Raw genomic sequence first — 27,663 nt, forward strand, 5'->3', positions numbered from 1 at the left:
AAGTTAGGTAATTTTTCTATAAATAGAATAAACTTAATGAAATTCATGAAACTACACAATTTTATGACGTTATACAAAGCAAAAACTCACCGTAATTAACGAATATATTATTATCTACTAGCTTTCCGCCCGATTTGTCTAAAACATAATAAATTATATACTAAAACCTTCCTCTTGAATCACTCTATGTATTAAATAAAACCCGCATCAAAATCCGTTGCGTATAAGTTTTAAAGATTTAAGCATACATAGGGACATAGGGACAGAGAAAGCGACTTTGTTTTATACTATGTAGTGAAGAAATCTGGAAATGAAATCGGAGGCCTCGGTCTGACATGTTGTAAAAGAAAAATGTTAAAATTAGGTAACTCTTTGTTTCCCAAATGATATTTGGTGTGTTTGTCTGTGACCAACATTTGATAAAAAACTTTGAATAAAAATAACTTTCCATTTATTTATTAAACTAGCTTCCGCCCGCGACTCCGTCCGCGCGGATGTCGGTCTTCGTTTGGATGGTTTATTTCTCCATTTTGAGTACCTAACTCTGACAATGACATCTTATAAATATCTATTGGACCCAAATACGGCTAGGCCTATACTTAATAATACGCAACGTGTGTTCGCGGTTCTACAGAACAACGTCTATGGATAAAACTGATAAATTAAGATTAATTTTTTTCTACGTATTTTTCCAGGATAAAAAGTATCCTATTTTACGCCCAGGATAATAAGGTATAATTATGCCAAGTTTCATCGAAATCGAACCGTTAGTTTTCACGTGATGCCTTCACATACAGACAGACAGACAGACAGACAGACAGACAGACAGACAGACAAAAATTTTTTTAATCACATATTTGGGTTTGGTATCGATCCAGTAACACCCCCTGGTATTTATTTTTTCAATATTTTCAATGTACAGAATTGACCCTTCTACAGATTTATTATATGTATAGATTTAATCTGATTTCGAAAAAATCGAACTCAAAAAACTTAGCAAGTACAACTCCTATGTTTCCGCTTAGTATTTTTTTCAAACTACCACCATACTTTTGTTTATCGTTAATTCATTTCATATAGTCATGGGACGCATTCTTCCGCAACGCGACAAACGGTGCGCAACCCGGAGTCGCGTACACACCTCCTCCCAATCTAGCGCCGTACTCTAAAAATGAAGTCCCTCTGACGTCACTCGTTCCGGCCGCTGGTGGCATGCCCTCTATTGCCTCGGGTAAGTCAAACTTTAATTTGATTATAAGTGTATTTTTTATGATCTTTGGTAATTAAATTTTTAATGCTGTCTTCTCTCATTCATAATAATTAGATACATAATCAGTGAGAAACAATGTAAATCCAACTGTTGTTCATCCAAATAAGGTTGAATGTATTATGATGCTTAGATTGTTAAAATTTATCGCTTTTCAAACGTTTTGTGACTGGGATTTGACAAACATATTTCAGGTCAGTTTTAAGTTCGTTTCTGTATGGGATTGTGTCCAGTTGGTTTTAATGAAAAAAAAAAAATGCTGTATTAAATGACATATCACAATTAGAGTTATTCAATAGTTCACTGTTTCGCTTCCGATTCGTAATGGATCGCTTTTGCGATATACACAGATAATAATGAATACGCAGATTATGTTACACAGTGCCATTTCAAAATCAAGTCACTGTTTAAAAACTTTAAAGTACAGAAAATAGAGATGCCCTTCAAAAGATAAATATCAAAGCACTTCTGGTATATTCCTTAACATTTTTTAGAATTGTTTTTTTTTGGATATGTTTATACGGTTATCTTAGATAACCTATCTTCATTAATCATTGCCCGCATTGCGTCCACGATGTGTCGTTCTGGGGCGTTATTATTTTGTATCAACGTCATGTTAAGCATTTGTTGGGTTTATCTCATTATCTCTATTTGTTATGTCTATATCGCATATCATGCTAAATCCACATTAATGGCATGTCCAAAAAACAAGATATTATATTAATTATATAAGATTGTTTCCGCTATATCTATGGGGGTAAGGGCCGTAATCCACTATCCTAAAGAATTTAGTCAGTTTACGGTTAACTATTTTAAATTCCGCTTTAGATCTGACCGAATTCTTCATAATGTATGGTTTTAATTAAAAGAAAGATGCGGGCTTCAGATAACAATATATTTTTTATACAAAACTCGTCATAACATTTTAATGGCGTCCATGACATGACTTACTTGACTTATTTTTTCACTTGTTCCTGTGTCCCCTAGCTGGGGCAGAGGGCATCCACAGTGACACACGTCCATGACATGTTTAATTTTAATTATTTTTTATTTCAATTGGTTTGAAATGATTTTTCCCACAGGTTCACCAATTAACGAAAAGATCATTGACGACCATCTCGCTGTGCAGGCGATCATCAGGAGTTATCAGGTGAACAATGTTTCTATTTGTAATTTTATGTATTGCACACATTATTTTTATTTGCAACCTTTTTTAAGTTAAACTTTTTGTTCCCTGTCCAATTTAAACTACGACATGTTGAAATATATTTTGTAGATTATCTTATATTACTTTTGGATTACATATTAGAAATTACAATATTCACGTCTTGATACATTCACGTATGATTGCTTGAAAAAGACAATGTTTAAACACAATGGGTTGTTCAGCCATTTTTTTTTAATTGTTGGGGGCAACCTTACTCATGGTTATACACAATAACAAATTGGTAACACATTATTAAATTGTTTGTCTGCGAGTATTGGGAGGAATTAGTTGTTGGTATTTATTGGCACTCTCGAGGGCGTTCAAATTGATCGACACGACCTAGCAATGCGAGTTCATTGAATACTTTCAACAATTAATAATATTGACATAGTGATGTAAATACATTTACAATTTCATATTGCGATACACACTAAAACGCTCAAAGCCATTTTTAAAATCCCTTTTCCCGGTCACGTATTTCCTTTTGCATTGGCATTGACATGGTATTCATGACATAATCGCTCACGTGCGAATTAGTTTAATTAAGTCCATGGGTTTAATCAATAATTATTTACACTCCAATTATAAAAGTAGGAGTTGGGCTAAAACAAAAAATTTTTCATTCGGTTCTTTATTTGTTCGATTTGATTGTAATTCTATCGAAGTTTTGTTGACTAAAGTTTTAATCTTTCCCTTTTTATGAAAACATCAAACGTGTCAACGAGCAATCCGCCGTATAGTCCTGAAATATGATTTCCCCGGGGTCCCCCTTGATGCAATAATATTATCCATTCAGAGTATAGAGTCCATTTTATGTTATCGAAAATGCAATTTAAAATATCCCATGTTAATTCCATTTCTCTTTAAGTTCCTGATCCTGATAATTATGTGGTCTAATTTCTCTGTGTAAGTGATAGAGACATCTTCATCTCTATAACGGAACTTTTAGCTTTTTTAAGACTATCTGGTCAACAGTAACTATCTTTTTAACACCGTTAACCGCTCCAAAACACGCAGTCCTATATATTCCTAAGGCGGCAAGGGAAATCCTTAGTAGTCTTTCTACTCCAAAAAATTCCCGTATCCCATATATTCCCAAGCGCTTCCGCGAAGGCGATTTAGTGTGTACGTTGGGTCGTGTCGTGGACTCGTGGGCTAACGTGTGGTGGCGGGTGCGTGGCAGGCTCGCGGGCACCTGGCGGCCGACGTGGACCCGCTGGGCATCAAGACGGCCAACCTGCCCCAACTGGGCTTGCGGGCGCCCAACTCGGAACTCATCATGAGGAAATATTTCAATTTCGGTACGCAGCATACGCTCGCGAGTCACGAGTGGCTGGTGTTGCGAATACTCGACACACATGTCAAAATATTAAACGATTTACATGTTTTTCGCCCTTGTCGCTATGTGCCACCGTTGCAGCACTGTTATCGAATCAAAGCAACGCAACGGCGCGATTCAATGATAAGATAGACTCAAGTTCGAAGAAAGTGGACTGATAAAACTATGTCTTTGTGCTTATTTACATTTTATTTAGAAATTCGAATGCAAAAATGTTAACTGTGCCAAGTTTTTATGACTGCTAAACCGGCTACGTTGGTGGAGCCAGTTTAGTTAAGTCGTTTTAATGAAAAGTTTTGTGCCTCGAGTATTTTGCAACACTACGAGTGACATGTCGCTGCCGTGCGTTTGAAAGCAATCACTTGCGATAACTGGGGTGCATATCGTATCGCTTTGTCGTCTTTGCCGATATTATTACATACATACACCTTTTTGGATTCAGAATTTGAAAATTCCTCTTTTTGTAAATTTGAATTAGATTACATTCTTTAAAGTAGTGCACATTGCAACTTATATCGAAGGAATTTACAAATTCTGATATTCTGTCATTAACCACGCGATATGAAGTATATTTTGCGTAATATTCTCAATTATTTGTTCATATAAATTTCTTGGTGATTGTTTTCAATATTTTTTTAAATACTAATTTAACAAATAGTTTATGTAGAGTTATCGGTTGCGCTTGGTATTGAATAAGGTTTCAATATTAGTTAAAACTTAAAACCAATAAGTCTTATAGTACCTTGCATGTATGTGATAATATAAGCAGTATTTTCAACAGATTTTTTTGCTGTAGTCTCGTTTCAAAGTATAACAACTTGTGTAGAAATTATACGATGGTAACAAATAATCAAATACCATTTTAAATTAACCTTATCTAGGAACGTTGTGTTTTATACTAACCACATTGTCATGCAATCATGTATTCATAGACCGACCTTTAAGAATTGCTAGTCTCAAATGATATTTATCCAAGATTTTAAGTCGACGCGACGTCTCCGTATTCCTCTTGATTATTATTATTTATTTATAATATATCCAGCCATTATAACCTTTAATTAACTGGGATTGATGATACGAAATATTTTTATTTAATAAGCTTATGTTTCATTAACCGAACGGTGTTTTGGGAGATGGACACACGTTTCTAATAATGTAGGCATTTGTACACTTATGTATACACATTTTTTTAGTGACTGTACACGTTTTAACGGACAATCTTGATAAAGTGCTTTTCAATACACTGATTTGGTGGTAAACATAAGAGCACCCATTAAAACAATGTCCATGTAAATGTCTCTTACTATGTGGATATTGCGTAATGTTTTCACTTGTTGATTCACATAAATTATATGATGTTGATAAAACATTGGATTATTAGTAATAAAAACAATACTTACGTACCTGTCTCCTTCGATGTGTACTTTGCGTATATTTTCAAGTAGGTATAATTCATATAAATTATTGGTGCTTGAATTGAATTTTTGACATTTAATGATTGGCAATAAAACCAATGTCCATGCACATTGCACATGTCCCTTCAATGTGTTTAACCAAATTAAACAAACAAATTATCCGAGGGTAGTCGCGCGGTCACCTCGTGGCGAATCTCGACCCGCTCGGCATTACGACCGGCGACCCGGTGTCGAGCGGCGACTGGCACGGCGGCCTGCGCGCGTTCGCCAACGAGGCGGTTATAAGGCAGCACGTGCGATTCGGTATGCCATGATACGGACGTCATTGCGATTGATCATTAAACTACCCGCTTTTGGTTTGGGTTCAGATGACTGGCTAGGATTTTTGGGATGTGGGTAAAGGAAAATTAAATAAATCTAATCTCTGTGGTGGGCCATTTGCGATTGTTTTGATTGAAAGATCTCCAGTAGTTGAAACGTGGTTTATTCATTATGTTATTAGATTGAATGGTGTAATTAATGAAAATTGAGCGTTACTGTCCTTTTTGATTCGATCACTTTTCTGAGACTAGTTTAAATAAATAATTTCCCCAGAACATTTATTATAAAGGAAGTGCACGTTATCTGAGCTTGATAATCTTGATATTACGTGGTCATCCATTGATTGATCTACCCGATGCGGTTATTTTAATTTTCAATCTGTAATTGCGTCTTTATTCTATTGGGAAATTGGAATACTAGGTTAATCCCTTATAAGCTTATTGCCAGTAGACTTTTAGTTGCTTACAATATTACTATACGGTGTATGGTTTATTGGTAAACTCGATATATTTCGGTGCCGGGTTTTCTTATAATATGCTGTTATTATTACTTTATGCACTTTTTAATAATTAATAAGAAAGCTGGTGCTGCTATATGAAAGATTGCAAGGCTTTAGCTTCGATTTATACACATTTGCATGTGTATGATATTACACAGCCGGTATATAAATCTTCAGGGCTTTTTATAGCAGTATATTTTTTACATTTTTTTAAATACACATAAAATGTCAATAACATTAAAAGCAATTACAAAGGCATTATGAAACTTGAGACTAGCTTTTTTATTTTCGGTCTTATCATTTAACTACTATCGATCTATTCAGCTCATGTTTTGTGATTGTCTTTACATTAGGATTTAAATTAACATTTAGCATTCATTAAATTATAATGCAGTGTTTAACCATATTCCTTTACTAGCCTAATGGTTATTAGGCTACCATTTGGGACAATTATAATTACAAATTCCATGTTTATTTCATATTTGTACTGTACAATTTAAAGTGTTATGTTAATAATAATACTTACTTGAACAATGAACGGGGACGTGTCCTATCTTTAAAGTTTACTCATTCAATGTGTTTTAAATATGTGACATTCTAGGACATTAAATTTAAAGTAAGTTTATTGTAAGTATGTGTTAATTAGATTCTTGCGTTTCGGTGACGTACATTAAGTGATACTTTTATTATGCAAATTAAGGCATGTCATTGTAATGGACAAACTATAAATAAAATAAATATAATTTGTATAAATACTCATAAACTGGAAAATAAATATCCTATATAAAAATAGCGATGATATATGTAGGAAATTATGTTTTATATATTGTACTATGATTCTTTTTGATTGAAAAAGCATCAATCATGTATCAGGTATCATTTTCGGATAGGTATGTTGTCTTATCAGCTTCATCACTCTTCCTATATTTAATGATATCACATGAAAACGGCATATTACATTCATATTAATTTAAGCATACGGACACAATACAAACTACACTCAAAGAAGAATGAGTCCAAAAACCTTGTAAAACTTATTTTTGTTAACGTCTTAAAACAGGAGGAATATTTGGTTCTGCAATTCTGAATATTGAATTATTCGTCGAACAAACGAAGTTTTGTTGCTTCCATGGTCATCAATATTATTAAATATTTTTATTTCTTATGATTTTTTTTTAAATATTATTTTATATTCCATAATAAGTTAATACCTACATCATGTCAATAACATACAATTCCGTTATTTATTTATCCATCATTTTAAGCTTTTTATCTATTATTTTTGAAACGAGGTCCACTTCACCACTCTTTCGATAACGTTATTTTATTAAACCAAAGTATCAACCTAAAAAAACAGATCCGGGGACACCATATAGCAAAACTCGACCCATTGGATATAGCAAACTTCAATACAGCTGATAAAAACCCCCGGGAGGTGATACACAGCAGCTACAGGTTTGGTAAGGAGACTAGAACCTGCATTGCACCTTAGCCGCTCCACAAGCGACGTAGTTATGGCGACAGAGTGACCAAACTATTTTTATACGCTACTCTCAATTAAATGGGGACCACCTGTGTATTGCATAAAGTCTTGTCTTGTGTTATTAATTTCAAGAAGAACTTAATTTATAAGTTATTTTATATACATATTTATTTTTAGCATCTTGTAATCAATTTCCTTCAGACCTAAAAACATCACCAGAAAAGCTAAACACAATGGCCTTTATTTTATTTTGAGTAGTATAAAACATGTAAATTTAATTTTCATTTTCGAGTATATTTCTAACCTAAGGTTTGGTTATGTAATGGTTGAGCGCTGTAACTACAAATACGTAAACGTGATACGATGCACAAGAAAACGGTGGCACGCCATTACTATTATTATGTATATATTCATGTACACCATATGCATGTACCTATATATTATATCGGCTAGAACTTTGTTTGTAACAAGCATGATATTTCACTTTAATGTTTATGTATATTATGTGAAAACTATGCATGATTATCTATTATTTAAGTACTTGTTTATATTTATTACATATAAGTATTTAAGACCATTTGGGTATGCCTATTTATGAAATCAATTGTTTGTGTACTCGGTTGAAACTATGGCAGGGATTTGTGAAGTGACCTTGGTGTTTTATATTTAGTTTTCTCGCTTCTGGATCGACTCCAACTGATTTCGGACACTATCATTTCAAGGTGGAATACAAAAGTGAAAATGTAAAATTCGTTTTGCGTCACATCCTTATCATAATATGTTTATTGGTTTATTGTGATTTAACGTTGAGCTTGGGACGGCTAGGAAAAAATTGTCATTGGTAATCGAATTAGGTCTATTATGTAATGCTCCGAGAAATGCTAGTAAAGGGATATGATTACTTCACTTATAAATCTGCTTTTATGTGTGCTTTCTTATTTTCTGTCTCAGTGTTAAAATTGGTACAAAGCTTTATAATAGTTCTATAATTCTGTTCTTGGTTACCTAATGTCTTAAAAAATTGTATGACGTTTAACGATTGAGGTTCCTACTCTTATATATCACTATAAATTTTAGATGAAGCCGACATGGACAGAGTTTTCAAACTGCCTTCTACGACATTTATTGGTGAAAAAGAAAAGGCCTTGCCGTTGAGGTAATGTATAAGGAAATATATCCTTGAGTACATGTTACTTATCTTTTGAACAATCATCAATTACCGTGTAAATAAGTGGAAAATGATGAATAGTTAATTCTACAGCATTATTGTAATTACAACTTACATTTCTAGTAAAACAATTTAAGCAATTGAAATGCTAGTCATAATTAGTTTATTTTGTCACGACTTAATAATTCACTCAAACGTTCATTAAAACAGCATACAAATTGTGTAGTTCTAAATTTTATTCACATCAATGTTGCTCTAAGTTCTATATAGTATCCTTTAATATACGTAATTTGAATTTGTCCTCAATAACGTCAAAATATGCCGCAAATGACCCAACCTACACCTCATGTTTCTTTCCACTCCAGAGAGATCCTGAACCGCTTGGAGCAAGCGTATTGCAACAACATCGGTATCGAGTTTATGTTCATAAACTCGTTGGAGCAATGCAACTGGATCCGGCAGCGCATGGAGCCGCCGAATGTCACCAAGATGAGCCCCGACCAGAAGAGGCTGATCTTGGCACGGCTTACTAGATCCGCCGGGTGAGGATTTATATTGTTTCCTTTTATTTGGTCAAATGAAAACACAAATGAATTATAATAATAAGTAAAATTAATTAATTAAGGGCCGATTTTTCAATGCTTAGATAAAACTTATCCGTCCAATAAAGTATTATACGATCATATTAAAATGTCACGTAAACTGTCAAATACGGGCAATTAGAATACGTTTTTAAAATGGTAGTTTTGTACATTATTCGACGAATAAGTTTTAACCAAGGATTGAAAAATCAGCCCTTATTTGGTCAAATGGAAACACTAATTAATTATAGGTGACCAGTAATTTACAGATATTATGATGTAGTAGGGGGTAAGAGTTTTGTTTCATGTTAAAATGTTATTGTTACTTTAGTATTAAAATGATATGTCTATTATGAATCCAAGATAGGTAAGTAAAGATATAAGTATAGAGTGGTAATAATATAGACACATTAAAACTAAATTTATCATTGGCCATGACAACAATAAAATTTCTTGGATCAATACTATAAGTAATTTAAGTAAGTATTGTTTTAATAAACACTTGTATCAATGAAATAAACATTACACTTGTTTCAATAAATAATCATAAATAGATTCTGTAAAAAATATTGTATGATAATTATAATATCTCGTGAGTGTAATTATTTTATTTGTATTAATAAACCGATAAATAGACTAGAATAAATCAATAAATAAAACTTTTCCTTTCAAATATTTCCTCATTTAAGTAAACTAGTAGAAGTATAATCACATAAAACGCTAATAAAACCTTTTTTTTATAGATTTGAGAACTTCCTGGCCAAGAAATGGTCATCCGAGAAGCGTTTCGGTCTTGAGGGTTGTGAAATCTTGATTCCCGCCATGAAGCAAGTTATTGACGTGTCGACCAAACTGGGTGTTGAATCTATTATCATGGGAATGCCACACAGAGGTATTATACATTTTGTTTTAGAAATTATTACAAACAGAATTATATAGAAAATTGTAGTCCCGTGTCCCCTAGTTGGAGTATGGGGAAGATGCATTATGCATCTGTTTCACTGATCGATTTTTTATAGGACACGTATTTTGAATTGAATATAAGAGAGTATGAATTATATTAGAGACAATTGATAATATAGTATTTACATTTTTTTGGACGATTTGTTTCGACAGATTCGATTTATCAGATAATTATTATGCGTCAGCAAATTATTATCAAGGATGACAGTTATCACTTAATATAATTGCATAAACCAGTATGATTTAGCACAAACTGGTATTTCTCCAGTTTGATACTAATTAAGCTGTTCGTTATCTCTACACAAGAACAATAGCAAGTTCAGTCTACTAAATTTAAACAAACACATGTATATTCATCATTTCACATCATTAATAAACCATTATTTAAATTTCCATTCGGAATTTATAGTGTTGATTGCAAGCAACAAGAAAAATGTGCAATAAATTTGTATCAATAATTTATTGCCCATCAGTAATGAAAGTGGAGTATAAAGTAAAGTTAAATAAATAAATAATAAATAAAAATATCTTTATTTGCTCAAATGTGGTTCACAAGTTATTACTATAAGGGCCGATTTTTCAATGCTTGGATAAAACTTATCCGTCCAATAAAGTATTACACGATAGTATTAAAATGTCACGTAAACTGCCAAATACGGGCAATTAGAATACGTTTTTAGAATGGTAGTTTTATACATTATTCGACGAATAACTTTTATCCAAGCATTGAAAAATCGGCCCTAAGGAAAATGTAAAATACAGTACATTCGCCAGTTATACTGGCATGCAAACAAGTGCATATTTAGATAAATGTAATAAATACTGTATAGCTATGTATCGCTATAGATATAGTATATGTAATTAACTGGCAATTATGCTCAGATGTTTAAGCCGCACGTCGAATAATTCGTGATGTTTAACTTTCTCTGCAACTTATACTGATGAGAGGACCATTTTGGCATCAAAATCAATTTTTTTTTCTATTTTATAGTGCCATATAAAGGTATGTCTATGTCTTTGCCTATTTACATATGTGTTTTGTTTTTCTAGGACGTCTCAATGTGTTGGCTAACGTGTGCCGTAAGCCACTACACCAGCTGTTCACACAGTTCGCCGGTCTAGAAGCCGAGGATGACGTAAGTTGTACTTGATTTTGGGTAAAACCATGTATGTATATGTATATCGCGAATACATTGTTATTGTTACATAAATAAAATAATTTATTGGACGATAACGTTTTTATATGCAATGATAGCTTATCTATTTGCATACAATAAATACGTCGTGGGAGTGGCGAGTTTTTACCGGATTACGTATGTGTGAAAAACCTTATGCAATTTTGAATTGAATGAAAACCCAAATTTTTGCTTAAATAACTCCATTGAAATTAATTAAAATGATCACAACGAACGGAATATATTCCCGCTTGACATTCATAAACTCTCCAATATTTCTAAGTTTCTGAATTTTAAATGAAATGAAATAAATTTATTTGTCCATTTTATGAGAGTTTACAAAAATGGTACAATTAAAAACGCGGCTCTGTCTTCATAGCCGGGAAAATTCTGTGTTCATATGAATTTCCTATTATATCAAGTCCATCTCATCCAATACAACATATTTCCAAGCATTTCGAACCCATCCTATACATATTTCAGGGTTCTGGTGACGTCAAATACCACTTGGGTACGTACATCGAGCGTCTCAACCGCGTGACGAACAAGAACATTCGTCTCGCTGTGTGCGCTAACCCATCTCATTTGGAGGCTGTAGACCCAGTGGTGCAGGGCAAGACGAGGGCGGAACAGTTCTATAGGGGAGATAATGAGGGCAAGAAGGTATGTATGGGATTTGGGTAAAAGAAAGGGCTGGTTAATTTCCTTAATAAGTTAAAACGCTGATAACAATTAATAGCAAAAAAGAAACTGTTCTGTTGAAAGTTTGAATATGAATTATTCAGTAGCAAATTATTGTCCCCATTAGTAAGAAAATGCGATTAAAGCGATGTAGAACGACAACCATAATAACAATCTAAACACAAAATTTTCTCATTGCTTCAAAATGTTAATTTTCACTCAATTATTTATGATACAATTATGATAATTACACCAAGTTTCATATTTTATTATTTATCTATACTAATATTATAAAGAGGAAAAGTTTGTATGTATGGTTTTCACGCATAAACTACTGGACCGATTTTGATGAAATTTGGCACAGATAATCTTTAGACCCTGAGAAAGAACATAGGCTACCTTTTATTGCGAAATATGTACCACGGGCGAAGCTGGGGCGGACCGCTAGTTACTAATAAACTTATTAATTTCTAAAAATTGAATCTATGTTCACAATACGTTACTAATTCCATACTAGGTAATGTCCATCCTTCTCCACGGAGACGCAGCCTTCGCCGGCCAGGGCGTAGTATTCGAAACGATGCACTTGTCAGACCTCCCAGCGTACACAACACACGGAACCATTCATATTGTAGTCAACAACCAGATCGGATTCACCACGGACCCTAGGCACTCGCGTTCCTCTGCTTATTGTACCGGTAAGTGGACGTTTTGTCAATTATCCAAATACATTTATTAATATTATGTAACTGTATAAGGACCATAGCATGTATAAATACGTTATATGTAGTTGCTTAATTGTATTAATACATCAAAATTATTTTAAGGTAATGTTGTTGTTGAGTATGTTTTGTAGGAAAAAAAATGTGTGCATGTACTAGTGTACATACGTAAGAAGTGTAACTTTACAGAAATACGTCGAATCACGCGTGGTAGGGATAAGAAAAAGATGGCGCGTAACGGAAAAATGTCACGCGTAACGAAAAAATGTTACACTAAATTTTTTTACAACCCCGATAAAGAAGTTTCACTTCAATAAATAAAATATCAAGATTTTTCATGACTACAGAAACTACGTTCGATCATGATTAGTTCGTAAAATAGGCTTCAATATCAGCAAGCGGCGTAACAGGCTCTAATTCTTATGTCAACTGCCTAATCTTTCCATCTTATTGACGAATTGATTACAAACTTTATTTGCTGAATATAGTTACTTAGGTTGAGGATTTATGCTAAATAGTATCTTAGATACATTCTGCTAATAAATAGAACATATAAAAATGTTTTTCACATTATGCCAATCGATCGTAATTTATTTTTCATACATAGATAAGATGTTTTTTAAGTTGTATATTTGTTGTACACGCTCCATATTGACAATACGAAAGTTGGGTAATTGAATTGAATTGGAAAAGCCTTGTCTTGCTTGCTTGTTCATCATATGTAATCTGTTTCATGTGTGAGAAGAGAGAAAGAGTATGCCTTATAAACGACTATATATAGTACTTACATTATTTTTCCATCGGTTTGAAACTGTTAAACTAATTAGTAATATGCTGGTATCCTGGACAACGTTTGTCATGTTGTATTTATTATGTATGCAATTAGTAATATGCTGGTATCATGGACAACGTTTGTCATCGGCAAGCATTTTTCTATATCCAACCTCTGTGATCTATTTATTAACCGTATATTGATTTTTTTGCAGACGTGGCGCGCGTAGTGAACGCCCCCATATTCCACGTGAACAGCGACAACCCGGAGGCGGTGATGCACGTGTGCAACGTGGCGGCGGAGTGGCGCGCGACCTTCCACAAGGACGTGGTGATCGACATCGTGTCGTACCGCCGCAACGGGCACAACGAGGTCGACGAGCCCATGTTCACGCAGCCGCTCATGTACCAGAAGATACGGAACACTAAGCCCGGTCAGTGATCAAAATAAAATAAGAATAAATTGGTAGTTGAAATGAAGATTAAGTCAATTCAGTAGCAATTATTGTAGTATTGTAAACTTTAAAAAAGTATTCAGAGATATAATAATTACTTCTTACTTAATTAACTTTGTCTACATCTCTGTATAAATTATACAGAGATGTAGACAAAGTTAATTAAGTAAGAAGTAATTATTATTAGTGATAACAATAAAATTCATGTTACGTTTGAATCAAATTTAAAACACACTATGAGAATTGCCTTAATATGAACCAAATAAAGGCAGATCTCACGTGGTGCATGGAAATTGCCAGCTTTAAATAAAAAACAATAAAATTGCTAAATTACGGTATATCTTCTTTTCCAGCTCCTATGTTATTTTCTGACAGATAATTTTATTTCTATTTTTTTTTGTTCAGTTCTCGAAATTTACGCTGACCAACTGATCACCGAGGGCGTTGTGACCGCTGAGGAAGTAAAGGATGTAAAAGACAAATACGAGAAGATCTGCGAAGACGCATACAACCAGGCGAAACAGGAGACCCACATCAAGTACAAGGACTGGCTCGACTCACCCTGGTCTGGATTCTTCGAGGGCAAGGACCCACTTAAGGTAAGAATTATAAAATATTGAATAATTAAAAAAAAAATTCTGAATTCGAATAACTTGAATAATTTAGGTACATAATATACTTTATATAATTACTTATATAGAAGAAGTAAATATGTTTGTGTCCTTATTGCTTGTCACTATAACATGAGATGTGATATATAATTTTTGTCATATAATAATGTGTGATATATAAACTTATATACAGATTGCAAAATGTAGAAAAATGGTGGAAACATAACATTTGCTTGCAATATTATTGTTATTATTGTAAAAACAGTCTGACATATCAAATGCCCATTTCACAATTCAACGGTTTGAAATTGATACAGTAAATCTACCGATAAATCCTGTGTTAAATTGTAAGCAGTATGTTACGGATAACCATTTTTCGATAGATTACAATTTGACGGTGACAAATGAATAACATCATAAAATAATGTAATTTTCTATTCTCCTTCCCAGATGTCCCCAACCGGCGTGGTTGAAGAGACTCTAGTGCACATCGGCAAGCGTTTCTCCAGCCCGCCTCCCAACGCGGCCGAGTTCGAGATCCACAAGGGTCTGTTACGTATTCTCAAGTCGCGTATGGAGATGGTCGAGAAGCGTACAGTGGACTGGGCCCTTGCTGAAGCTATGGCGTTTGGTTCATTGCTGAAGGAGGGTATCCATGTGAGACTGTCCGGAGAGGACGTTGAACGAGGCACGTTTTCGCACAGGTGTGTTAAGTTTATGAAAATTCCAATAGTTATGTGATTATCAGTAGAGATGACTTAAGATTTGCTATCATTTTAAATTGCAAGACAGCAATTTATATTCTTTGATGTTGAACATCTTTAATGAAATAAGGTTTAATATCTAGGCAAGAAATAAGGTTTAAGTTCAGATGTGTAATGAATTTGTTTAATACTATTATTCAAAAATAATAAAGAGCACGGTTTACTTCGCAGACATCACGTGCTCCACCACCAAAAGGTAGACAAGGCTACCTACTGCCCATTGGCGCACCTCTACCCCGACCAAGCTCCATACACCGTGTGCAACAGTTCACTTTCTGAATACGGTAAGATTTGCAAATGAAAAAAAGGTTCATGTATAATTCTAATAAGTCCAAAATTTCAAAATGAAAATATTTATAGTGCAAAACACAAAACAAAAAAAAAAATACACTAAAATAAAACGCAAAGATAATATGTAAATGAAATATGATTTCTCCGGGCTTCGCTCTCACATTCAATTAAAATTCCCACGGGTATTATAGGTCTACCAGAATCTGATGGCATATTTATATTTAAGAAATGAAAGATTTTCATGTGGCAACTTTATTTGACAACTATCAAATTGGTTGTCAAATTATTTGTTTCTTCGCAGTTGATGAATAATTTTTAGGATTTTGTCTAAAAATTCTTCGAAAATGTCGAAAATGCCGCTGCGATCAGAAGCAAGAGGTGTTATTTATAATGTGTATAGAGAAAATATCCCATGAAGAAGGGTCAAACACATCACAATTTTGCAATTTTGAAGATTTTATTGGTAAATTGGACTTACCCGTTTTGATACTTTAAATTAAAAATATTATAAGTAGGTAACTATAATATTGTTTGTTGATTACAATATAATTTTATGAAAACTTATTACAGGAGTTTCCAATACGGCTATTTGTCAAGTCCAAGCTGTCCAAGTTAATTTTATAATGTTTCTATCCGTTATTACTTACGAAAATAAACATGATTTTATTTTATTATTGTTTTATTTTATAAAAAAAAATATAAACAATCTAGTTTTGATCTGCATTATCATTACATCTATATTATTACATGACATAATGATAATGAAATATACAAATATAGGTACGTGTAAATACATTTAATATGTACCTATTACCTATAAAAAAGTAATATGTGTAAGTATGTACCTTCATAATATTAAGTGGATATCTCATTATTAAGTACAGTATTGTCCACTTATGTAATGTGACTAATGATATCGAGGACAAAATAAAAAATAAGCAGTATCAAGATCGTTCAGTCCATTTTCCCTAGGGTTGCACACTCAAAATTTTGATTTCCCTAATTGCCATCAGATTCTGGTTTACCTATACATACACAAAGATCATACCATAGAATCGCTCCATCGCGACGTGAAAAAAAGAATGACAAACAAACGAACAATTACACTTTTCGATTTGAGTTTCCAACTTCTTCCTGATAATCATGCATAATAATTATTATTCATTAACTTGACCTGTATTAAAAATGTCTGTCGTTGCTCACAGGCGTGCTCGGCTTCGAGGTGGGGTACTCAGTGACGAACCCGAACGCGCTGGTGCTGTGGGAGGCGCAGTTCGGCGACTTCAACAACGTGGCGCAGTGCATCATCGACCAGTTCATATCGAGCGGGCAGGCCAAGTGGGTGCGCCAGTCCGGCATCGTGCTGCTGCAGCCGCACGGCATGGAGGGCATGGTGGGTGCACACACTGTTTTTAATTAATAAATCGTTTATTTATAAATAATAAATAAATAAAAATCGTTTATTTGGAAACAATACATAAGTACAAAATAATTTAGACACGACGATTGCCTCAACTATATAGTCCATTGAATAAAAAGTTCTAGAGTGCGTGAGTTAGTAACGTAAGATGTTTCTTCGGAAACATGTCAAGAGTCCCTAGGTAATAAACATACTAAAACCCCGGGACACTAGGAGGAGCCCCGGAGTGGGGGGAGGAGGGAAATGAGTCTATTTTTTCATTTTTCGCTTAAATCTCAAAAACGGTACATGTTAGAGAAAAACTTTCAAGGAAAAGTTGAAAGGCCATAAAGTTATCTACAAGTTGTACCTAAATCATATTTTCCTATATCCTACCGTTTCTGAGTTATAGGCAGTAAAAAATGATTTTGGCTCAAACAATTTCCCCCATACTACACATCAATCGATCAAAAAATATTTATTTCTTCCAAAAAACTCAAATGTGCAACTTGTGACCAGTACTGATAGATTGCTCTTAATTAGGTCTATAATTGGTAAAATAAACACATTCCTCCATGGAAGCCTTTAGGAGGAATCGATTGTCAAAATATTATATTAGGGCAGTTTGAGTTACTGAACTTGATCTTTTTATTTTTTTCTTCCAAAAAACTCAAAAGTGCAACTTGTGACCGGTACAGATAGATTGCTCATAATTAGGTCTATCATTGATAAAAATACTAGATTCCACCACGGAGGCGTTTACGGGGAATTGAATTTTATCAGGGTAGTTACGATACTTGAACTTTTTATTTTTTTTCTACCAAAAAACTCAAAAGTGCAACTTGTGACCGGTACTATTAGATTGCTCTTAATTAGGTCTATAATTGGTAAAATAAACACATTCCTCCATGGAAGCCTTTAGGAGGAATCGATTGTCAAAATATTATATTAGGGTAGTTTGAGTTACTGAACTTGATCTTTTTATTTTTTTCTTCCAAAAAACTCAAAAGTGCAACTTGTGACCGGTACTGATAGATTGCTCTTAATTAGGTCTATAATTGGTAAAATAAACACATTGCTCTATGGAAGCCTTTAAGAGGAATCGATTGTCAAATATTATATTAGGGTAGTTTGAGTTACTGAACTTGAACTTTTTATTTTTTTTCTTCCAAAAAACTCAAAAGTGCAACTTGTGACCGGTACAGTTAGATTGCTAATAATTAGGTCTATCATTGATAAAAATACTAGATTCCACCACGGAGGCGTTTACGGGGAATTGAATTTTATTAAGGTAGTTATGATACTTGAACTTTTTATTTTTTTTCTTCCAAAAAACTCAAAAGTGCAACTTGTGACCGGTACCGATAGATTGCTCATAATTAGGTCTATCATTGATAAAAATACCAGATTCCACCATGGAGGCGTTTACGGGGAATTGAATTTTATTAGGACAGTTAGTTAAATAGTTCAAGTATCGTAACTACCCTAATAAAATTCAATACCTCCTAAACGCCTCCATGGTGGAATCTGGTTTTTTTATCAATGATAGACCTAATTATGAGCAATCTATCGGTACCGGTCACAAGTTGCACTTTTGAGTTTTTTGAAAGAAAAAAAAAAATAAAAAGTTCAAGTATCGTAACTACCCTGATAAAATTCAATTCCCCGTAAACGCCTCCGTGGTGGAATCTAGTATTTTTATCAATGATAGACCTAATTATGAGCAATCTATCTGTACCGGTCACAAGTTGCACTTTTGAGTTTTTTGGAAGAAAAAAATAAAAAGATCAAGTTCAGTAACTCAAACTGCCCTAATATAATATTTTGACAATCGATTCCTCCTAAAGGCTTCCATGGAGGAATGTGTTTATTTTACCAATTATAGACCTAATTAAGAGCAATCTATCAGTACCGGTCACAAGTTGCACATTTGAGTTTTTTGGAAGAAATAAAAATTTTTTTCGATTGATGTGTAGTATGGGGGAAATTGTTTGAGCCAAAATCATTTTTTACTGCCTATAACTCAGAAACGGTAGGATATAGGAAAAAATGATTTAGGTACAACTTGTAGATAACTTTATGGCCTTTCAACTTTTCCTTGAAAGTTTTTCTCTAACATGTACCGTTTTTGAGATTTAAGCGAAAAATGAAAAAATGGACTCATTTCCCCCCTCCCCCCACTCTGGGGCTCCTCCTAGTGTCCCGGGGTTTTAGTATGTTTATTACCTAGGGACTCTTGACATGTTTCCGAAGAAACATCTTACGTTACTAACTCACGCACTCTAGACCCCCCTTGGAGGGACTCATTCAATGGACTAATAGTAGAGCCATTTTAATAGGCAACACTTGACAGTTCAACAAAATTCAACAATGTAACCTAGTAACGACGACATAGAATAACATGATATTACGTTTTGTTAGAACTGCACATTTGCTTAACTTTTTTCAATTACGATTACATATTTATAATAATAATGACCGATACAAATAATTTTAAGATTTCATTTTACTGATAAACCATTCTAAACATAATAAACAATTTCTGAATTATAGAACTGACGTCGCTACAATTTTGTGTCAATAAACTTTTTTCTTTTTAAATACCAGAGACGTTACTCTAAAAATCGAAATCTGACATCTAGAATCGAATGCATTGATTATTTGTGAATAAAATCATCATAAATTAATAAATGTGATTCAAGTTCGATTGACAAATGTTTCAAGTCCGTATCGATTAATTCACTTTAATCGATGTTTTTAAGCAGGTTACCTCTCTTCGAAGATAAAATTGATAGACGTCAAATGTTGCCTATTAAATTGGCTCGACTATAGGAATATATACCTGTGCTAGAGACGATAAGAGGTCTTTGCAAGTAAATATCGTATATAAAGATGGCACAATACAGAATTACAACATGCTTAGCCGTCATTTAACAGCATGCAAATTAATTAAATTTATATGTATTATATTATACACTTTATGGAGTGGAGAATGCATTTACGCATATCCTAGGCACTCGGAAAGATCATCGGGTTAGCGGACTCCCATTGCAAACAGTGGACATTTCAATTTTTACTATAGTATATTCCTACAGTGGGGTTTTGGTCGGTAGGAATCCGACATAACCCACGGCCCCTTCCCCGGAGGCCGTGGGTATCTATGCAAGATTTCCCCACTTAAAAAAAAAAAAAAAAAAAAAGGGCAGGCAGAAATTCGTACAATGACACGAAGTATTATGTTATCATCAAAATAAAACGATACCTATGCCTACCTATACCTTCATACACTACTTTATCGTTTACGCAGCGTACCGCTTTTCATGGTACAAGGTGAGGTGAGCGACGCGGTCGTTCAGAGGTAACAAACTTGTTTTGACATGTCTGGATGAGGTGCGGATTATATTACTTAAAGTAAATAATTCACTAATTTCATAAGATGTTACTAAAATATTTATTATTATTTTTATTATAAAACACTTAGAAGTTAGAACCTAAGAGCAGAAGTGGTCTAACATTTTTTTTGTTGTAAATTGTGTCATACCTACAGCTTACTGCAAAGTAAGTTAGATATAATCAAGTCAAAGTCAAAGTGTTATGTAATGTAGGTTACTGAAATAAAGATTTTCACTTTCACTTTCACCCTTTAATAATGTTCTCAGGTTACACAAAGGTTGGTTACCCCTGTTAGGTCATTGTACGAATTTCCGCCTGCCCTAGGAACATACTATAGAAATACAAACTCAAAAATTATTCTATTATTAATTGAACTAGACATCGTTCAGAAGAGATTTTGAGACGTTAAAATTTAATATTTACGACCGTTATGCATTAATATTAAGTACATTTACTTACCTAATTTTTATTGAATGACAGGGACCTGAACACTCCTCCGCCCGCCTGGAGCGTTTCCTGCAGATGAGTGCTGACGACCCTGACTACATGCCACCAGAAAGCCCCGATTATGAAGGTATGAAATTAATTTGCTCTAATACCTTATTTACCGTTGAATCTTTTAATTTCCAATAGCGTCTTTCGGTATATTTTAGTTTTTTAATTCTGTTTACAGTGATCGAAAGTTTTTTCATTTTTCACTCAACTTATTTATAATAAGAGTTATACATTTATGTACATTTGTCTTCAAGACTGACATAAATATTTATTGTTCTCTTAATCTTTTACTTAATGCGGATTTGCAGTTAGATTAAAGCCTGAAACAGCTTGTACCTAGTAAGTTATAAAAAAAATTGGTTGTTTGTAAAGTAGGTTTACGATCGAGATGTTTACGTGATAACGTCTTATTGGTGGCAGCGCTCGAGATGAGACGGGAGATCGGTCCGTCTCTCTCTCGTTATACCTGCGATCGCGCTCGTGAGGTTTTGGTGTGACACAAGTTTCTGAACATGTCACCCGACTAAAACGATTTTAAAAACGTTATCACGTCAAAAACGAAATAATTCCACATACAATAATATCCATATCCCTTGTTAGTGCGTCAACTGCACGACTGCAACTGGATAGTGGCGAACTGCTCCACACCCGCGTCGCTGTTCCACATCCTGCGGCGGCAGATCGCGCTGCCGTTCCGCAAGCCGCTCATACTGATGACGCCCAAGTCGCTGCTGCGCCACCCCGAGTGCAAGTCCTCGTTCGACGAGATGGCTGAAGGCACGGCGTTTAGGAGGTAACGACGCATACACATATAGACAACACGCCTTCAATGTGAACTTGGCACTAAACACACTTAAACATAATAATCGAACTGCTACACACGCGTAGGCAACACAACTTCTACACACGTAGACAATACAACTGCTACAAGACGTAGGCAATACAACTGCTACACAAACGTAGGCAATACCTACAACTGCTATACACACGTAGACAATACAACTGCTACAAGACGTAGGCAATACACCTGCTACAAGACGTAGGCAATATAACTGCTACAAGACGTAGGCAATACAACTGCTACACAAACGTAGGCAATACAACTGCTAAAAGACGTATTTAAAAAATATAGATACCAATTTTAGCGATTTCTATGTCTTAATATGGTGTGTTTCATTATAAACATTAAACTTTCGCTCTGATTATTATTCTAAATTATAAATTTGTTGTATACAGAGTGCTGCCCGAAGAAGGCCCGGCGTCCGAGAACCCGGACAAGGTCCGCAAGGTCGCGTTCTGCTCCGGCAGAGTGTACTACGACCTGCTCAAGGAGCGCCGCGATAGGGGACTAGAGAAGGACATCGCTATTGTCAGGTACATGCAATGTGTTAACTGGTCTTAGTTTTTAGTGTATAGTTATGAATTCTTGTCCCTTCATTATAGAAAGAGACAGATAATGTATGAAGGGGGGAGCTTGAAAGCTTAAAATATTTTATTGAATGAACACATTATAATGTTATAGCCGTTGAAAAATTTGAATTAAATTAGAAAAAAAATCTAGAACTAATAATATGTACTTTAGTATGTCCTACTAATATTATAAATGTGAAAGTTTGTGAGGATGTGTGTGTGTTTGTTACTCTTTCACGCAAATACTACTGAACCGATTACAATGAAATTAAGCACACATATAGAGGGTAACTTGGATTAACACATAGGATAGGTTTTATCCTGGAAATCCCACGTGAACGGGAAGTATGCGGGTTTTTCTTTGAAAACGCGGGCGAAGCCGCGGACGGAAAGCTAGTTGTCCTATAAATAAATGAAACAAACTCTATATTATAGTAATGAACAATAATAATTATTATTATACTTATTGTTCATTCCCATAATATATTTAATTTAAACGCCTAATGTTAATTAAAATAATTTTTGGTCAATTAGCGTTTTAATGCTATAAAAGTAAAAACGTAAACATTGGTGCAGGCTCGAGCAAATCTCTCCGTTCCCATACGACCAGCTGAAGAGCGAGATCGCGAAGTACCCGAACGCGCAGCTGGTGTGGAGCCAGGAGGAGCACAAGAACATGGGCTCCTGGAGCTACGTCGAGCCGCGCTTCCGCACGCTGCTGCGTGGACAGCGCACACTCAGGTACCCATAGAGATCTAGAGAGATGCCAATCGCTTGCGCTGAGTACGAAACCGTGTCTTTATTTACAAATTTACAAATTTACGCACACAACACACGCAGTAAACAAAATCAAAACAATACTTCGCGTTGTGTGCGTGTCATCACACAAAAATATGAGAGCGACTATTCGTTCGCACACTAGATTGTAAGTGACGTACGTATACAGCACCACTACAGCTTGTTCTTTTTTTGGGCGTATTGCTGTGACACCGGTCCCGCCCCCTAACCATATCTCCCTTTAGTTTCTGTGATCTGTGCAGGTACCCGTCGCAGTATTTATTTGTATGTTAGGCTCAAAGGTCGAAAACACTCATTGAGCGAAAAAATAGCTGCAATGAGTTGTGGGTACAGAAAAGAGAAATAACGCGAAATTTGTGTTACGGCTCTAATGAAAACGCTCACACCGCATTGTTGTAATGATATGCCACAGGCAATGATGAGCATTACTTGTTACTTGGTTTATCATTGTCTTTGAGCGTAACATACGTATAATATGTGTATAATATATCAATTGTTTAGGGGAATTGACATACTATAGACAAGTAGACTTACAATCGTTATTGATTCAATTTTCAGTGAAATTAACATCGTATTTCGTGGCAGGAAGGTTTAAAATCTATTATATCGTTGTTTAGAAAACTCTGCCTCTTCTAATACAAATCTAAGCAGAGTTTTGCTTCGGACAATTTTTGAGCGCGATTGTGAATCTAGTTTTTGTTGTATGTGAATATCTACAGGTGAAATGGAGGTAGGTGGGTATTGTGCTTGATGTTGAAAATCACTAAGGAAAGAAAGCTGTATTTAGCTATTTCGTGTAAGGTATTTTGTTTGGAACAACCGATTGCAATGCATATAATATGTACATATGCATGTTTACATTTATTTAAAATCTGCAAGAGTTGTAAGAAATATCGATTTTGGTCGATAAAGAAAATACGGCACCTTGAAAGCATTTATTCAGAAAATTATATCCATAGGTCAATATCATCCCAGATTTTAGGTTAATTTATGAAGAGACTAGTATTCAATTGTTTTTTACGCCTTGAAGCATACAAGCTTAACGCAAATAAAGACTAAGGGCAAAGTGTTGACAACATGCTAGCGAATCAGTATAATACTTCCCATTGAAATTTTATTTAGAACTTCGATAACACAAACGTAGCTTGCAGTTGAAATCCCACATCACCTAAATGCATGATTAATCATTTAGCTACTAACTAGCACACAACCATAACGTAGGGCCATTGGTTGCAGGCGTAAACAAGGGGGCGGGTGGTTTAGCCAACTGTTGGGTGGCGGTGAGGACAAACAGACAGACGCACACACTGAGACTGTGCCGCGCGTCATTAGGTGAGGATATTACCGCCTGTAATGATGCTTCGCACTTTGTTTTCATAACTGTGGTCTTATTTTGTATTCTTTGTCAGTGGAAAATTTAAGTAAAAAAAAAATAATAAAAATAAACACAATACGAATTGAAAACCTTTTGTCGTTTTGGGTCGGTCAAAGAAGTTGGTGTTTGATAAATTTGGTTGCTATAAAAAATGTTGATCACGGTCAATCAACGTTTTGGGTCGGTCAAAAATTGGTCATAATGCAATTTTTGTTTGTTTATAAATAATATATGAAGATGAATGGTTGTGTTGCTTTCTGTTTAATTAAACTACAAGTAATTTGAACTGGGACACGCAAATGTTTGTATCTCATAAGGTTAATTCTTCGAGAAGCGACTGACTGCTTACGCACAACGGTTGTTTTTTGCTTTTATTTATCATTTTAATGTTTCATGTAATTTCATCACTTCATCTTTATATGTGCAATTATCGTCATCACATTTTTTGCTTACCGGTTAGACATTAAGCTATCATCTGCAAGCTACGTTTTAATTTTCTGATCAATATAAGGTACTTACTATTATAACATTAATTTATCATTATAATTTCGAAGGCTACTGAAAATATGACTCACGTTGTAATGGAGTTGAATAGTATTTATGTATATTCTATTGTCCATTATATAATGTGTGAATAACCTTTTACCTACATAACTATACAGTATACATACCTAAATGGTCAGGTCGGCGGACACCTTTGCACTTTGGCCTAATTCACTCGAGTAAACTTCAATGACATTCGAGCGATTTAATGTTTCAAGGTGTTTCTCGTATTTACGTAACTAAAATTAGACTTGTTTAACTAAGCTCGAAATTTTCTAACTAAAAAGGTGTATAAGCCATCCATTTTGTTCAAGATTTCTTTTCTTATGGAAAAATTGAAACGACATTAAAGTATCATGGTATCTATTTTTTGTGAAGTAATTTAATATTTAAATAATAGAAAAGGTGACAGTAAAATATTATGTTATAGAAAAAAAATGCGTGCGTGTAGGTACTAGTGTACACACGTAAGAAGGGAAACTTCTTTATGACCTTATTTTTCAAAAAATAATTTACTCTATGCATCTATACAGAAATACGTCGAATCACGCCTGGTAAGGATAAGAAAAAGATGGCGCGTAACGGAAAAATGTCACGCGTAACGAAAAAATGTTACACTAATTTTTTTTCCAACCCCGATAAAGAAGTTTCACTTCAAAAATGTTGTTGGACAGTTTTGTGTTAAATTTTCTGTATTTGTTTTAACGTATGAATTGTTTGACAGCTACAATGGTCGCGCCACCGCCGCGTCTCCGGCCACCGGCTCGAAGGCGGCCCACAACAAGGAGCTGAAGAATCTTCTCGACGAATTCTGCGTATTATAAACGAATAAAATACATAAATTTTCTGTTTTCCCGAACCACCGTCGTCGAAACAATCAATCGTTTGCCGCATAAAATAAAATCACTGAAGTTTATAAAATTCATCTCGACCTGAACGTAAAATTATTCGAATTTTTATCTCATGATCCAATTAATTTTATTTACTGTCAGTATTTTTATTAATTCTGTATAATTATAGTCATATAACTTAGGTAAATTCTTATTTATTTTTCTGTAGAGTAATTTGTTCATAGGTACTATTTATTTTAACGATATTGAAAATATTTAGTTATCTCGTTGTGTCCGTGCCCGTTTATTTGTTCTCGATTATTTTGCGATGTAAATAAATGTAGTGTAGATTTAAAAAAAAAATTGTAGTCTTTTTGCCTTTGACAAATTGTACTCTTACGTACGTTTTTGCAATAGTCGAAGGTTATTATATACGACCGCGACGAAGTTACGTATCCGATATTACTTTAGATATTGCAAATGACCTAGGAGCAGTCACGTACAAAATATACGTTGTTTAGAACACTCTCGTGTGATAACATAAAATTATCGCGGTACTTTAGTTTAGAAACTTGGAATTGTTGTAACATAATAAATATTAAATACACTCGTCTGACGATATTGTATCAAGATATTAGATAGTATTATCAATATAAATATAACTAAAATTAGAATTAGCGTACGAGTAGAGCGTGCAAATGAATTTTATTTTGCAGCTGGTTGCATCTTTGCATAATAGTTTAATTCGCTCGTAGTTACCGCGGCACGGCTGTCTGTAAGGAATAACACCAAACAAACGTATTATCTTTCTATTTAAATAAAAATAATCGATGTCTCTCGTTACTTAAACTGAACGTAGAAATTTAGGTAGTAATAAATATTCGTCTATCTAAATCGTCCTTGTAACTTTTGAACTATTGCTATTACAAATACACTGGCTTTGTAGCACTTTTCGTATGTATTATATGCACTGTTTTATTGTTATTAAATAACCTTTATCTATTTTTTAATATGCTCAGGTTGAAGGGATGCGTGAAAGGATGTTCTAGTTTTGGATGGACGACTTATGTTTGAAAGGTCCCTGAGCTATTTATTGCTACGTACGTTAGATTGTCTAGTTATACAAATAAATATATATTCGAAGGATTTTCTGGTTTTATTTTATCTCCTTAGTTTTTAGTTAAAGTAAAATTTGACATTTCATTACGCACTTTATTTTAAATATCTTAGTGCCATAAACATAAACGAGGGAATATACCATTATACTTCATACACATAGTATGGTAGACATCAAAATATCCCGTTTCGTAATTCCTGTTGAAATAAGAAACTAAGTTCTGGTACTTCAGTTAAAACGATGTATGCATGTTATTAAAAGTTTACCTAATTTTAAACATACAAGTAACAAACAAATTTGATTTGTAAACTAATTAAAACAATCGGGTCACTATTCATTGATTTAAATATAAACATATTTTCATGTGTGTGTGTGTGTATTATTAGTTTTTATAACAAATGCAATATAATTATTATCTAATAATACAAGGACCATGATTCGCCCTAGTATGCTTACATCAATTAAATATTTTGTAAGTATGAATACGTAAAGGAATAAAAAATCCCTGAAACCCATTAATAATTATAATCTACAAATGAATAAACAAAATTGGTTTCTCAAAATACTAAATAACAATTAAATTTTATTTA

General features: G+C 34.1%; 1 protein-coding gene across 6 annotated transcripts in view; it reads left to right on the top strand.

The window, feature by feature from the left end:
- Ogdh (oxoglutarate dehydrogenase Nc73EF) overlaps positions 1-27,102 on the top strand; it is a 31,191-nt gene extending 4,089 nt beyond the window's left edge. For 2 of the 6 annotated variants that reach the window (XM_089700979.1, XM_089700980.1), the window contains 20 exons: positions 1,081-1,231; positions 2,350-2,417; positions 5,399-5,531; positions 8,609-8,687; positions 9,065-9,241; positions 10,024-10,172; positions 11,294-11,379; positions 11,902-12,081; positions 12,617-12,797; positions 13,808-14,026; positions 14,453-14,646; positions 15,109-15,362; positions 15,594-15,706; positions 16,919-17,106; positions 20,986-21,079; positions 21,601-21,793; positions 22,237-22,374; positions 22,987-23,151; positions 24,445-24,540; positions 25,851-27,102. In XM_089700979.1, the coding sequence (XP_089557105.1) occupies positions 1,081-1,231; positions 2,350-2,417; positions 5,399-5,531; positions 8,609-8,687; positions 9,065-9,241; positions 10,024-10,172; positions 11,294-11,379; positions 11,902-12,081; positions 12,617-12,797; positions 13,808-14,026; positions 14,453-14,646; positions 15,109-15,362; positions 15,594-15,706; positions 16,919-17,106; positions 20,986-21,079; positions 21,601-21,793; positions 22,237-22,374; positions 22,987-23,151; positions 24,445-24,540; positions 25,851-25,950 (2,958 nt within the window). In that variant the 3' untranslated portion in view covers positions 25,951-27,102. Of the gene's footprint in view, positions 1-1,080; positions 1,232-2,349; positions 2,418-3,657; positions 3,776-5,398; positions 5,532-7,405; positions 7,509-8,608; positions 8,688-9,064; positions 9,242-10,023; positions 10,173-11,293; positions 11,380-11,901; positions 12,082-12,616; positions 12,798-13,807; positions 14,027-14,452; positions 14,647-15,108; positions 15,363-15,593; positions 15,707-16,918; positions 17,107-20,985; positions 21,080-21,600; positions 21,794-22,236; positions 22,375-22,986; positions 23,152-24,444; positions 24,541-25,850 lie in introns of all 6 variants that reach the window. The other 4 variants (XM_089700981.1, XM_089700982.1, XM_089700983.1 and 1 more) reach the window with 4 other exon arrangements.
- Positions 27,103-27,663: the final 561 nt, after the last annotated feature.

Source organism: Colias philodice, chromosome 11 (assembly GCF_061535455.1).
Source record: "Colias philodice isolate Cphi_HAF_F1 chromosome 11, ilColPhil1 Martin Lab GWU primary, whole genome shotgun sequence".
In the NCBI taxonomy this organism is placed as follows: Eukaryota; Metazoa; Arthropoda; class Insecta; order Lepidoptera; family Pieridae; genus Colias; species Colias philodice.